Source organism: Dermacentor silvarum, chromosome 3, assembly GCF_013339745.2.
Source record: "Dermacentor silvarum isolate Dsil-2018 chromosome 3, BIME_Dsil_1.4, whole genome shotgun sequence".
Taxonomy (NCBI): Eukaryota; Metazoa; Arthropoda; class Arachnida; order Ixodida; family Ixodidae; genus Dermacentor; species Dermacentor silvarum.
The window spans coordinates 165,282,668-165,296,616 of record NC_051156.1 but is presented as its reverse complement, the minus strand read 5'-3'; the positions used below and the strand labels follow the sequence as shown (position 1 = coordinate 165,296,616).

Sequence of the window (13,949 nt, the reverse complement as noted above, 5' to 3'; positions counted from 1 at the left end):
GACAGTGCCCGCGTGGGCCGGGATCCATGTCAGGGAGATCATGCTTTCTTTAGAGTGTGGTGCCAGGCGGAGGATACGAAGAGCTTGAGGAGAAATACGGCCTTTGCTGAAGTTACTGTGAAATTTTTTCTCCCTCCCTTGCAGAGTAACACGTAGGCGTGCTACTCTGCTAGGGAGGGGTATACAGTAGTACATGCCGGCAACTACGCAAGCTGCCATCAAATGCGCCGACATCTGCTATTTTAACAGATTCTCTACACGTGTGATCAGAGCTCGCTCGGCAGAACAGACTCAATTATACAGGCCAACATTTCATTCGTTGTGTCCCTGCACATTTACAGGCAGTTAATATGGGTGCCTGGTTAATGTTGAATATATTTAAGTGAAATGGCAGTCTTGCTTATGCCTACGCCTCCCTGGATGGCGCGGTAGTTTCGGTCTTGTCCTTTGCTGCATACGTCTCTTCGGCAAGGCACAGAAACTTCTGCCTAAATGAAGGTTCTACAATGCGAGCAATATTATTGAATTCTGACATCCAGCATCTGAGGTTCTGGAATTCATTATGGAGTCCGTCATAAGCCCGTGCGAAGTTGCTTTTACAGGATTGCAAGTTACATTTTATATTTACAGGGCTGGTCTAACGCAGTTAAGTCTCGTATAATGTTTTATGGACCTGAGACAATTGGTAATTTCTTATTACTCTGTCGTCGATTCTCGCTACAAAGCAACATACTTCCGGAGGCCCCGTTCCGCCAGCTTTTAATTTCACTGACTTTCGCAATTATCCTTCCTATGGGGGCCTCAGCTCTGTGCTTCAGCCAGAGGAATGTCGGCCTTTAAATGTGCAATTTCATTAGCAACACAAAGAGATGGCTGCGATGATGATGATGATGATGTCCTCAGCACATCCATGGCTCGTACCCACTTCGGGGGATTGGCCAAGAATTGAGCATCTGGCTGCGATAATTTGATCTTCTTCTTCTTCGGGTTTGTTCAAAATTGTCATGCAAAGTCCGAGTCCTACTTTTTTATATTCAAGCAACCTTGCATAAGTTCTTTTCTGTTTTCTCTACTTAATCTCTTTTATTTCGTTTTTATTGATTCGTATAACCTTATTTTATTTTAAATGTATGGTCCGCTTCTTGGTGAATCGCCCGACGTGGGTATGTGCCCCAGTCTTTCAATCATCATTATCATCATAATAACTCGGGGCGGGTAGGTACCACTGCATCATCATCAGTCCAAACGCGGGTGACCACGCGCCCGTCGCTAGCAGGCAGCGAGCAACGAGAAGGAGCACATTCGAAGCACCATCAAGATGGTAAGGACCGCCGTTGTCTTGCTGTTTCTGCTGGCGATGGCTGCCGTCCAGTCACCCGCCGCAGCTCAAAACTGCCCGCCGAGCTACCACAAAAAGAACCCTAATCACACGGCTTGCAAGCGGCGAAACTTCTGGTGCAAGATAAAGGTCAAAGGCGTGGGCCCCTTTGATCGCAACTTCATCTTGAAACTGCACAACGAGTTCCGGAGCCAAACCGCACTGGGGAGACTGCCGGGCTTCCGATCGGCAGCTGACATGCAGGAGCTGCTCTGGGACGACGAGCTGGCATACGTAGCACAGGTGAGTGCCATACGAAGGTGAAGCCGTGGTTACTCACGTCGTCTCGCCTTCTATAACGCTGCGCGCCATGCCCGGTGTGTCGACTATGGCGCTCAGCGTTTCATACTCATGTCGCATTTTGACTTAAGCGTTGTAGCACCGACCGAGGCGGCTTCTAAATTAAAAAAAATATATATGGATTTTACGTGGCAAAACCACGATATGATTATGCGACACGCTGTAGTGGGGGACTCCGGAATAATTTGGACCACCTGGGTTTCCTTAACATGCACCTAAATCCAAGTACACGGGTGTTTTCGCAGTTCGCCCCCATCGAAATAAAGCCGCCGTAGCCGGGATTCGATCCCGCAACCTCGTGCTTTTAAATAAGCCTACCGGCGAAACCGAGGAGCGCGCCCGCCGGGAAATACGGGACTGACTGAGGCGCAAATGAGGAGAGGGAGAATAACGTTTTATTACGAGATACTTCTAAATATTTAGCCTGGGTGGCGTCATGAGGTGCCTCTATAGTTGCTATCTAGAAGCCACGAGATATTCCCCCAGCTAGGACCACATAGGGAATGTTCACCTTCCAGACTCAGCGGGTTCCAAAGCTAATAGGAGCATTAACTGGTCAGCGGTCGACGTAACAGACGTTTAGATTTTTCGTCGAAAATACGCAGGGAAGAGGTGGAGCCACGGTCATTACAGGCTTAGGTAACTTTGCAGCATATAAGTATAGGTTACGGTGAGGTGAGATATTATAAAATAGAGATAGCCCGAAAACATATAGAACCCTATTTATAATGTCCTTTTCATCACACTTGGCCGTTGGCTTCAACGACAGGTAGAATGACTTGAATTGGCGAGCTCTACTCGTTCAATGACACATGAGGTCGTGCAACGCAGCTGAAAGCTCCGTGAAATTTCAACTGTCCGTTATGCGAACGCGGTTATGAAACATCCGTTATACAGTATAACGCGTAGAGTGCGCCGGTGGACGAGCCGGTGGTGGCAGCCTCCCTAAGTGCGTTCGAGAAATGAGGCAGCCATCCGCCGCTGTTTTCAGCCTCATTGCTGGTGCTTCTTTGTTTGATTCAAGTTTCCGGAGCGAAATAACCGACACTCTTCGCACGTGTGCTGGCCAAGGCATGTCGACGAACAATCGTTGCGCGTTGAGGTGCTCAAATACTGGCAAGAACGCGCCGGTGACACGTTCTTAATTCGCCCGCGAGGCCTCATGAGCGGAAGAAACGGCAGCAATGGATCGCCGCCGCTAAGCGGGAAATTTCGCGCTGTCACGCTTTCTTTTGTCAGATCGGCGTTTGTTGTACTCGATCAGTTTACACGCGCAAGCGACGAAGTTGATCAAGGCGTACCCATGTTTTGTTTCTGTTAGTCCGCAGTGCTGCATGCGGGTTATAAGCATTTCGCTTAGGTTCTCAATGCGGCATGCCGCTTCTACCGTTTGTCGCTTGTTTGCCGTAGTTGCTCTATAGCTATAGGGTGCACGACTGTACGAATGTATCGTGTGGCTTACAAGGACTGATTTAGTTGGTTTTATCTGGCCCATTAAATCGTCGCGCCAGCTGTCACGCATTTCGTGTTTTGTATCTATTTTCATGCGTGACTTTGCGCATGTTGAACGGTTGCTAGTTGCTCATGCAGAACTGTTGCAGGACTGTTGTCGCTTTGGCTAAGGTACGAGCATTTTGGTGTCTTGGGCCACCAGCTGAGTTGCGACGCGATAAGCTTAAGGAATCCGAGTGGCAGAGTTCGCAGCGTGCGCCGCTAACGCGCGAACACGTTCTGCTTCACGTTGTCCTGTCTCTCGTCGGACCAAAGCAAGATTCACCCGTCGAAGTCGTTGCCTTTCTGCGTCGCTCAGCGCGGCAGTTTTCCTAATTGGTTCCATCGCAAGCGAAGCAGTAGGCGGCGTATAAGAACTGCTGATGCATGCTCAAGCTGCACTCCGTAGGCGACGAGGCGTCACAGGCTGACCGGACGCGAAAGACAAACAATGTGCGGAAACTGCGTTGTCACATGAGCAGAAGACCTACACCAGGCTACACCGCGTTGGAGCCTCCACTGCTCTGAGACTACCGAAGCCCACACTATCGGCGCTCGTTAGCATCATGATGCAGTACTTCGCTTCACCGCTCCTAGATAACGGCGCCATCCCTGTCAAGAAAGCATACTTTACGCGTTCGCGCCGACGTCCCTTCCGTGGAACGCGCCTTAAAACACTTTCGTGGTAGAAAAAAAAAAAAAAACGTTAGTGACATCGCCTTATCAAAGAAAACGGAGCAACCTCTTTACACTAGCTTCATTTCGTATAACTATGGCTTCGTGGCGCTTGTCTGCATGACGCAGACAAATCACAGCCGCGAACTTCAGCCATCCTTGCTTAAAAGTGACGTCGTCTGCATCCCGAGCTTATACTTTCGAAAGCTCCCGCTAAGTGGTGATCAGCGGAGCCTTTATGGGCGTCCATACGAGAATACTGTTATCAACATATCATAGTTTCCTACAAGTATTACTAGAGGGTGCTAGTGTTTGCTGAAGCTGCCTGTCATCATGGGAATAATGGGTAGTACATAATAATAATCATCATCAGTCTATATTTATGTCCACTGCAGGACAAAGGCAGCCCCCTGTGATCTCAAATTACCCCTGCCTTGCTCTAGCTGATTCCAACTTGCGCCTGCAAATTTCCTAACTTCATCACCCCACCTAGTTTCCTGCAGTCCTCGACTGCGCTTCCCTTCTCTTGGTATCCATTCTATAACTCTGATGGTCCACCGGTTATCCATCCTACGCATTACATGGCCTGCCCAGCTCCATTTTCCCCGCTTAGTATCAACTAGACTATCGGCTATCCCGGTTTGTTGTCTGATCCATACCACCCTCTTCCTGTCTCTTACCGTTAGGCCTAACATTTTTCGTTCCGTCGCTCTTTGTGCGGTCCTTAACTTATTCTCGAGCTTCTTTGTTAACCTCTAAGTTTCTGACCCATATGTTGTCACTAGTAAAATACAATAATTGTACACTTTTTTTTCAACAACAGTGGTAAGCTCCCAATCAGGATTTGTCAATGCCTACCGTATGCACTGCAACCCAATTTTATTCTTCTGTAAATTTATTTCTCAAGATCAGGGACTCCTGTGAGTAATTGACCTAGATAAACGTGCTCCTTTACAGACTCTAGAGGCTGACTGGCGATCCTGGTGAGATATTGTTCCGATCCTGGTGAGACATTGTTCCTTGTTCCTTTGCCAGGCTATTTAACATTGTCTTTGTGTTCTGCATATTGATCTTCAATCCCACTCTTACACTTTGTCGGTTAAGGTCATCAATAATTTGCTGTAATTTCTGCCCATTGCTTGCTGCACGACTGTACGATTGCATCGTGTGGCTTGCAAGAAGTGATTTTCTTGGTTTTATGGGGCCCGTTAAATTGTCGCACCAGCTGTCGCACAGTTCGTGTTTTCTTATCTATTTTAATGCGTGACTCTGTGCGTATTGAACGGTTGCTAGTTTCTCATCCAGAACTGTTGAATTTTTTTCAAGTACGAAGTCTTTTGCCTCACCTTGCTTGCAACGGGCTTAAATCACGCTTTGTTTTATCGGAATTAATAGTGAAGCGCTTTTTAACGTCTTTATTGTTTTCGCCCGAGGTCATCTTCGATATTGCGGTTTCTTGGGAAATGTGTTAGAATATAAGTAGCTCAGGGCGGGGATAGGTGTTCGCTGCTGCGGATTGGTGCTCACTGAAAATTTTCCGTCGTGTTTATTATTTCGTTGCACCTTGATGCTGTCGGAGGGGACTTAACACGCAGAGAGCAATTTTTTTTTTTCGTGCGCATTTTGTTTCTCAATTGAGTTCTTTTTTATTATATTGCGCGGCGTAGGAGTGCAGTGCCTACGCCACGAAGGATTACACCCGGCCATGCCACCAGCGCATATCTACCTATAGGCCAGCGCTGCTTCGTCTTTAAATATGTCTGTTGCTTTTTTCTTCCATAACATTGAAAACAAATTACACCATCTTCCCGTAGGAGAACCCTGAGCAGTATGCGAAGCAGCCATGGGGTCGACTCAAAGTAGTTTTATCAGCTGTATAAACTTCGGACATGCAGCAGCACCAGCAACGCGCAGAACTGTTGTCGACGCCGTCGGCGTTTTGCCTGCGTTCGCACCGAACGCGCGCGGCGTTGGTGACTGTTGCCGGTGCCTCTGGGGCGCCTATCGTCGCGCCTCTAACCTAAGCTGCTTCGATCGCGCGCGGAGCCGCAGGTGTTGCCATTCGTTGCGCAATCCGGAGAGGAGAGGAGATGAGGAGAATGAGAGGACGAATGATGATGAGTGGGCGAAGCACCGGGGGATCATTCGGGCAAAATGCCGGAAGCGTTCTCAGGAAGCCAGAAGCTGGCTTCCGGAACCGGAAGCGGAACCGGAAGTGGAACCGGAAAGGGGAAACGGAAGCTGTACCGGAAGCGGAAGTCGGCTTCCGGTTCCGGCTTCTGGAAGTAGACGCCTGCACGGCGGAGCGAGGGAGGGACATAGCCCCGACCATAAGCTGCTTCGCATCTAAAAAATATTCCGGCCTCCATTCCACCCTGTGAAAGTGGACGTACAGCGAAGCTCTTGCCGACGTTACACATGCGCCACCACAAGGCGTCGCACGGTCGAGATCAATGTAGCGCCCTTGACCTCGTTCGCGCCCTTTCCGTTGGCGCTTCGACGCCGCGGTGCACGTTCGCGGCGTCCATATACGCTTGCCCCTAACCCGCGTTCACGAAGCGAACGTCGCTGTAATTTTTTAACAGTATTGCCCCAATATCGATTACGGTCGCAGCACAGTCTGCGCGGCCGATGCAACGGGCAGAGCGCCCACTCATCAAGGACAGATACATCGTGTGCTCAAGTACGTCACGCGCGCATGCAGGTAAATAAGGTATAGTATACCCTCATTCAAGTATACGTCTGGCGCAAGTGCGTTATTGAACTAATTCAATTTCCCAAAGTGCGTCAAAAATTTGTAAAGTACGACTTGCACACAACCTGCACACATGATAGAATCGGGCTGTAATTTCAACGTACGAGAAAAGATGATTCTCTTACGCGGAAACTCAGAGTTGCACTAGCTCTGGAGACGAAAATCTTTAATTGTCGACGCGACGGTATACACGCACGGACGCAAAAAAAATTTGTCGGGGCAGTCATATACAGCTTCTCTGTAAAAACAAAAAAGTATAGTACTCGTAAGTTGGTAAGACTTTCGCTTTGTACACTTCCAAGCAGGTCAATACGGGAATTGCAGATTGCGATGGCTGCAGCGGGAAGGGCAGTTCGTCGTCGTACAACGCGAAACTGCATCATGCTTCGGAATTGCATCGGAGGTGCAGTGTTCACTCCCACTTATTCACTCGCGCGTTTATCGACTTCCTTGACTAGCGAACGCGTTTTCATCAACAAGTTCGCAATTACTCTTCTCGATGCGACGTTGAGGGGAATGATTGGGAGATGTCAGGTTTATTCATCGGCAACAAGATCACTTCAATGTGTTCCGGCATCGCGCTGTGCGGACTCGTTTCAGATATAAGTGTACATAAACGACGTGCGTCTATTATTGAGGTACAGAAAAGTATTACGCCAAGGCTGGAAATAAAACAAAGTATCGTTTATCCCTCTTTCATAGGAATCAGTAGCACACGGAAAGCGAAACGTGTCTTCACAGAAGCTGTTGCATGTTTGCTTTGTGAACAAAAAGTCCGCTGCAGAGAAAGGAGCACGATTTGCGGGCCGGCGACCATGTTACCGATTTCCTATAGGCGCACGGCGTCCTGTTGGCGAGTGGCGTCCGGTTGCCGAGTTCCTTCGGCGAAGGATGCGAGCAGTTTGGTCCGACTCCGAAGTGTGTTAGGCAGCCAGTTGAGTTGCGACGCACTCAGCTTCAGGAATGCGAGTGACCGAGTTCGCAGCGTGCGCCGCGAACGCGCGAAGGCGTTCTGCTTCACAAGGGCGTGTCTCTCGCCGGACCTAAGCGAGATTAGCCTGTCGACGTTATTGCCTTTCGGCGCCGCTCAGCGCAACAGTTTACTTACCTGGTGCCATCGCAAGCGAAGCAGTAGGCGGCGTAGAAGCACTGCCGATGCACGTTCAAGCTGCACTCCATAGGCGACGAGGCGTCACAGGCTGATCGGACACGAAAGACAAACCATGTGCGGAAACTGCCTTGTCACACGAGCAGAATACCTACACCAGGCTACACCGCATTGGAGCCTCCGCAGCTCTGAGACTACCGAAGCCCCGACTGTCGGCGCTCGTTAGTATCATGATGCAGTACTTCTATTCACCGCTGCTAAATGACGGCGCCATCCCTGTCAAGAAAGCCTATTTTACGCGTTCGCGCCGACGTCACTTCCGTGGAACCCGCCATAAAACACTTTCGGGTTAAAGTACGGTTTCCGTACTTCCTATACTCGAAAAAAATAACAAAGAAAACGGATTCATGAAGCAACTGGTGACGCTTCCACTAGTGGGAAGGGGGGGGGGGGGGGAGGGGGTGACGATAGGGGCAGGCCAACGTCCCCCTAGATAGCAGGCCTGTGCACTCTGCTGTATGACAGAAAAATATATTGCCAAGCCCGGCGCAAAATCACTGCGGCTTACACGGCGATCTAGTCCCCATTAGATGTCATGGCAGTCGAGGAAGGTAACATGACGTCATTGATCGAAGTGCACAGAGATGGTATGCTCGCAAGCCGCTCTTTGCCATGACAAGCGAGCGGGGTTTGCTCGGGCATTCTCGTGACTGATGCGGCAAGTGCGCCCATCATGAGCGCACGAAGAATGCGCCACGTCTTGCGAATTTTTTTCTTTTGTTCATTTTCTGTTTCTGCTTTCGTATGCTCAATTTATTTCCGTTGTCATAAAACACTAAAAGCGCGCTTTTGTCAACACGAAATACACTCCCTAGCACCTTCATCCGTGCAGCATCATTCGTTTAAAAATGAAGCAACACAACGTAAGCTAACTGCGCTTCCCGAAAGCACTGATGAAGACGTTGTAGATTATTTCAAAACATATTTTGCATGTATCGGTCCATCCCTGGCTGCAAAGTTTGGCGAATCAGAAATATATCTATCTTGCAGAGTCGCGTACCTAACACTTTCGTTATGTATACCATTGAACTTAAACACGTGGTGGCAACAGTCAGTAAGATGTCAACCTCTAAAGCCTCCGGACTTGAGGGTATTTCTATTCGAATGAATAAAGAGAATATAGATATATTAGGACCAGCTTTATGACAATTGTTTAATCACTCCGTGAACTGCTCTAGATATCCGTCTCAGCTGAAGATTGCTAAGGTTATTCCCATCTTCAAAGATGGAGACCGCAATGACCCTTGTAATTACAGGCCAATATCCATGCTCGGTACCATGAATACTATATTTGAAAAAATTATAAGCAGTCGGTTCCACAAATTTATTGATAAATATTAGGTTATGGGCCCACAGCAACATGGATTTCGTCCGAATCATTCAACTTCTTCAGCAGTGTTAACGTCAACTCAAATAATTAATGTAGCTTTGCAAAATAATATACTTCTATGTGTGTCATATTTCTGGGCCTAAAAAAAGTCGCTGATACAGTTGATCACAGCATACTTCTACATAATTTTAAGCATCACGCTTTTCGCGGTAGCTCATTGGGTCTTCTGACTGGCTACGTTATTGAATGAGTGCAAGTAGTCAGAATGAACAATGTTACATCATCACCTAAGAATATGCGCACTGGAGTCCCTCAAGGATCCGTCCTTTGGCCACTTTTATTTTAATTATATATTAACGACTTCCCACTTAATTTTGGTACAAGTGTAGTTCTTAAGTACATCGACGACACTTGTAGTAACAGCCGATAACATTTGTGATCTAGAAACTAAAGCAAACGAAGAGTAGAAAAGCAAGTGCATAGTTTTTAATGAACAAAATTACGATTAACGTTAAAAAAGACTAAATATGGGGTATTTCGAACGCGTGCCAATATCTCGCCTGCTAAATCACAGGATTTGCAAATAAACAATATTCCATTATGCGAAGTCAGCTAATTTCAGTATCTTGGCCTGATTTTCGGTAGCAACCTGCACTGGCAAAAACAAATAAGCTCAATTTGCACAAAGATCGCATCGGGATGCTACGAACTCTCACAAGCACGTCATCATCTAGATACTAACACACTGTGTATTTTATATTATGCACTGATTCATAGTCATATATCACATACTGTACTGCATCATGAGGTGCGACATGCAAAACTCATCTTGAACCTGTACGCAAACTTCAGATACGAGCCCTGAGAATAATTACCCATTCATGTTACGATGAAGCAAGTCTGCCTTTGTTTAATAAAATGAATGTTTTGCCGTATCATATGATGCACGAATTAAAAATTGCCACACCTGTTTTCAGTATTGTTTAAAACAACCTGCCTTTTCATATTTCCATATTTTACACATCCTCTCGTGCGACCAGAAATCAAAAGTAAAGGAACTTTAATCTTCCTCCAACTAAGAATATTTACGGACAACGTTTGCAATAGCTTTCAGAGTCTAAAATTTGCAATAAACTACCTGCAGAAATAAAAACAAGCAAATAATTTTTCACCCCTGCTTAAAAAGACCTTTCTTAGCCCGAATAATGCTTTTCAATGTGAACAATCATGATGTCCTTTTTTGTAATGGTAACTCACTGAAAGCTGCTAAAAATACTATATTTAACTAGTGTTGTGACTTTGTCGAGATTAACAATGTATATTTAACACCTTCGTAATAAGTTGCCGGCAATCCTCTTGTTAACTAGTGTTTTATATGTTCACTTAGAAATGTTTAATACTATAACATGCTTTTCACTATTTCGCATTTCCTTTTGTAAGCTCGTGCAATTTAATGTTGTACGATAAATGTGCGTATGCACGTGATGTATATTTCTTGTTTTGTACTTGTAATTGTTATTTATTTTTCATTCGACCCACAAGTAGGCTTTGTCTATGGGTCCAACCAGTTTCGGTATTTCTGTGTGCTCTATTTCTGCAAAGAATTGGCAAAAAAGTTGCGGATTTATCAGCCAGTCAAAGGTGCACACAGTCGAGAGCTGAGCGTATTAATTTTTATTAACACATTTAGTACTGTAAGATGACTCGAAGCAAGTTGATAACGTCAAAATAAATATGCAATTCTTATTTAACATTTCAATTCGTACATATGAAGCGAACAAGGGTGCCATAAAGACCCAACTAATAATATAAGATTTCTAGCCATTTTCTAGCCTCTGAAATAAGCTATGTGACAACGCATAACTACCGCTCAAGTTGTCTTGCTTCTGAGGGTCCCTACAGCCGTCAGCGGTACAAAATTTGGCTATACAGGAGTTACTTATATTTGCATCAGTGTCGCAGCAGCGGCACATCATAAATATTGAGCCGACGATTATGTTTGAGGATGATTTCGTCATCACTGCTCCTGAAACTAAATAAAATAAATGTTTTTTTACCTATTTTAGTCTTGGCAACATAGGCGGACAAACCAAATTCCGAAAAAAAAATGTGTAGCCCATTTGACACGAACTCAGGCTCATCATTACAAGTATTTATTAAGCAGAACAAGTATACTAGTGCCTGTCAGTAGGAATGAACTGAGAGACTCTGCTCTTACGTCACTGAGGCTTCCGCAGACACTTAGTGCCCCAAGAACACTGTTGTGCTCATGCAGAACGAGTACTTTCGTGCTCAGTATGAACAACAACGCGAATGCACGCCAAAAAGGGGTCAGGCGTTGCAGCGCGCACGGCTCAGCGCCTTAACTCTGCGCCCGCGAGAAGACGGCGCGCCTCAAACCGCCAATCATCGCGGCTCACTTTCGCGCGCTTCCGCTTGCACCCACAGCATATGCGGCTGAATGTGCGTTTCCACCGGCGAGAAGGGGGGTTCCAAGGTGTGCGTATATCTACTATTGTGGCGCCGCTAGCGGCATTAGCGCTCGGAGCGAACGCGATTGTTGCGTAGGCTTGAAGTTTGGCTGAAATAACGTAACAATTCTATGTTAATGCTACTCCTTCTTGTGCTTCTTCAGCGTCGCGAGTGACACTCCGCCCACATAATCACCGCGACCGGCTGGCCGTGTACTGTGGGTAAGAAATGAATAGAACGGAGAAAAAAAAATTGAAGCACTGCTTAAGCTTCGCCTTGAAGATTGGAACGCGAACAGCGTCATCGGGCCCCGCTCGGGTCGCATTTTTCTTTATGAGCAGGCTTCACTGCAACACGAACGTGGGAAAGCCAGCTTACAAAAACCAAGCTTATACCGATCCCCTTAAAGTCGGCTTCACTTTTAAGCAGAAATGCATTGCTGGGAAGTCGTTTTCCCAGAGGCGATATAAGTCGTTTTATATTAAAATGTGAAGGCCCTATTACTCTTTTTTATTATTTTAATAATTGCTTGCTATTGCCCTGGCGAGCGCGCGTGTCCAAAACGCATTAGGCAGGCTAAGTCCCAATTTGACCTGCCCAGGATGCGAGCACCATCTGGATATGATTGTGGCAAGTACCCTACCGAGCGCGCCGATGTTGGTATGGTAGAAATGCTCCTCGTAGTTTCCTCGTAACATAATTATGTTTTCTTGTGCATTCAAATTACAATCCGACGCCGCCGTGTCTGTAGGTTGTGGTTAAGTCGTACTTTACCATTTTTCTGACGGATTTCAATGTGAGAAATTCAATTTTTGTTGACTAACATCTTGCGCCACGCGGAAGGCCTGCGCGGTCGGGGTGGTTGGGGATGATTTCCTCCGCCACGGACGCCGACACCTACGCCGACGCCGACGCCTGATTTTCTGCGACACGGGGCTCATAACACTATCCCGTTCAAAAGAAATGCTTGCATAGTATCAACCCTGCACGCAAAGCACCACAGCGTTGAGGCCATGGGCGCTCCTTTGGGCGCTAAGCGCGCAGTTACTCTGTTAACTGTGCTGTACAAAATCGCGAATAATTCATAACTGCGCTTTACTAATATATTTTTCGTTCTTTCCGGGGCAAGCACGCATTCCTTCTTACGACCAAACACGATCATCCTGACAATGTCAGCGGCTAGATGAGATGACCATTGAAATTGGAACCCCCCTCCTCTCTTCTGCAGGCTCACGCCAATCTCTGCACGAAGCCGGATGGTGACCTGAAGCATGATGAGGTCACGGACCGCTTTACCAGTCGCTTCACAAAGACGGGCCAGAACTTGGCCTGGCAAGGCCGGTCCAAATACGTCGAGGGAGCCAACTGGACCTGGGCTATGGACGGCTGGTTCACGCAGGAGTACGGACTCTACCCGCCAGAAAACGTGTCCCAATTCACTCCCATTGAAGGTGTCAAGATAGGCCACTTCACCCAGGTAATCTGGGCCGCGACGCGCTATGTGGGCTGCGGCTACGTCTACTACAATGCCGAAGGGGCTGTTTATACGCACATGAAGCAATACACCTGCAACTACGGCCCTACCGGAAACTACGTAGGGGAGCCCATCTACAAGGAAGGCCCGACGTGCAGCGCCTGCCCGCCGTCCACTAGCTGCAACCGGACAACGGGTCTGTGCGGCGTTTCGTCGGGCAGTCCTCCGACCAGCAGTACTAAAACGGGGCCCACAACGACGCCATCTGAAGGACAACTGCCGCCCCTGTCCTGTCCGCCCTGTCCATGCCTGCCTACGCCGAATGTATATCAGGCGCCTGCCTCACGCTATCCGGGTTATCGCTATCCGCCCCCGTACACCAAGCAAAGGCGGTACCCTCCATACGCAAAGGACCCGGCGCCGAGGCGTTACCCATTACCTTACGAACCACGACGGCGCAATGGGCTGCCTCGTTGCGTAGATGTAGAGGGTTACAAGCCAGGAGTTCCGGGGCAAGCGGCCTGTGTACAGGATGGTGGCAGCACAGGCCTTCCTAGCGTCGACGACAGTGACGGCGCGCACTATGGACGTCCCGGCCGAGGTGCAGCTATCTGGCTGTACTTCGTTGCAGGCACCGTCACTTCAATGGCGGCGGTAGGGGTGTTGCTTGGCCTACTCTTGGTCTTCTGGCGCTTCATCGGCTCGACAGATGGCGCTGGAGCGAAGCTGTCGACCGAGGTGATGGTGACGCCGGCCTACTCGGGCACGTCGACTTAAGAAGGCGCGGTTGTCTTAGTGGGCGCCGTATAACGAAGGCCGTAATCGACGAAGCCCCGCAGAGGCTGTTGGCCGAAATAAAGAATGCACACAGGCCACGGAGCGACATGCTGGTGCGACGTTTTTTTA

At 47.9% G+C, this 13,949-nt stretch overlaps 1 protein-coding gene across 1 annotated transcript; it reads left to right on the top strand.

The window, feature by feature from the left end:
- Positions 1 to 1,256: 1,256 nt before the first annotated feature.
- On the top strand, positions 1,257 to 13,918 carry LOC119444990 (CRISP/Allergen/PR-1). The gene is made up of 2 exons (XM_037709322.2): positions 1,257 to 1,621; positions 12,798 to 13,918. The coding sequence occupies exons 1-2, from the start codon at positions 1,319 to 1,321 to the stop codon at positions 13,818 to 13,820; spliced, it is 1,326 nt and encodes a 441-aa protein (XP_037565250.2). The 5' UTR covers positions 1,257 to 1,318; the 3' UTR covers positions 13,821 to 13,918.
- Positions 13,919 to 13,949: the final 31 nt, after the last annotated feature.

What these genes read in the sequence shown, in the direction of transcription:
- LOC119444990 (XM_037709322.2), top strand. Translation starts at nt 1,319, where the DNA reads ATGGTAAGGACCGCCGTTGTCTTGCTGTTTCTGCTGGCGATGGCTGCC. An exon ending in AGCTGGCATACGTAGCACAG is followed by an intron (nt 1,622 to 12,797) that starts GTGAGTGCCATA and finishes TCTCTTCTGCAG; the next exon opens with GCTCACGCCAATCTCTGCAC.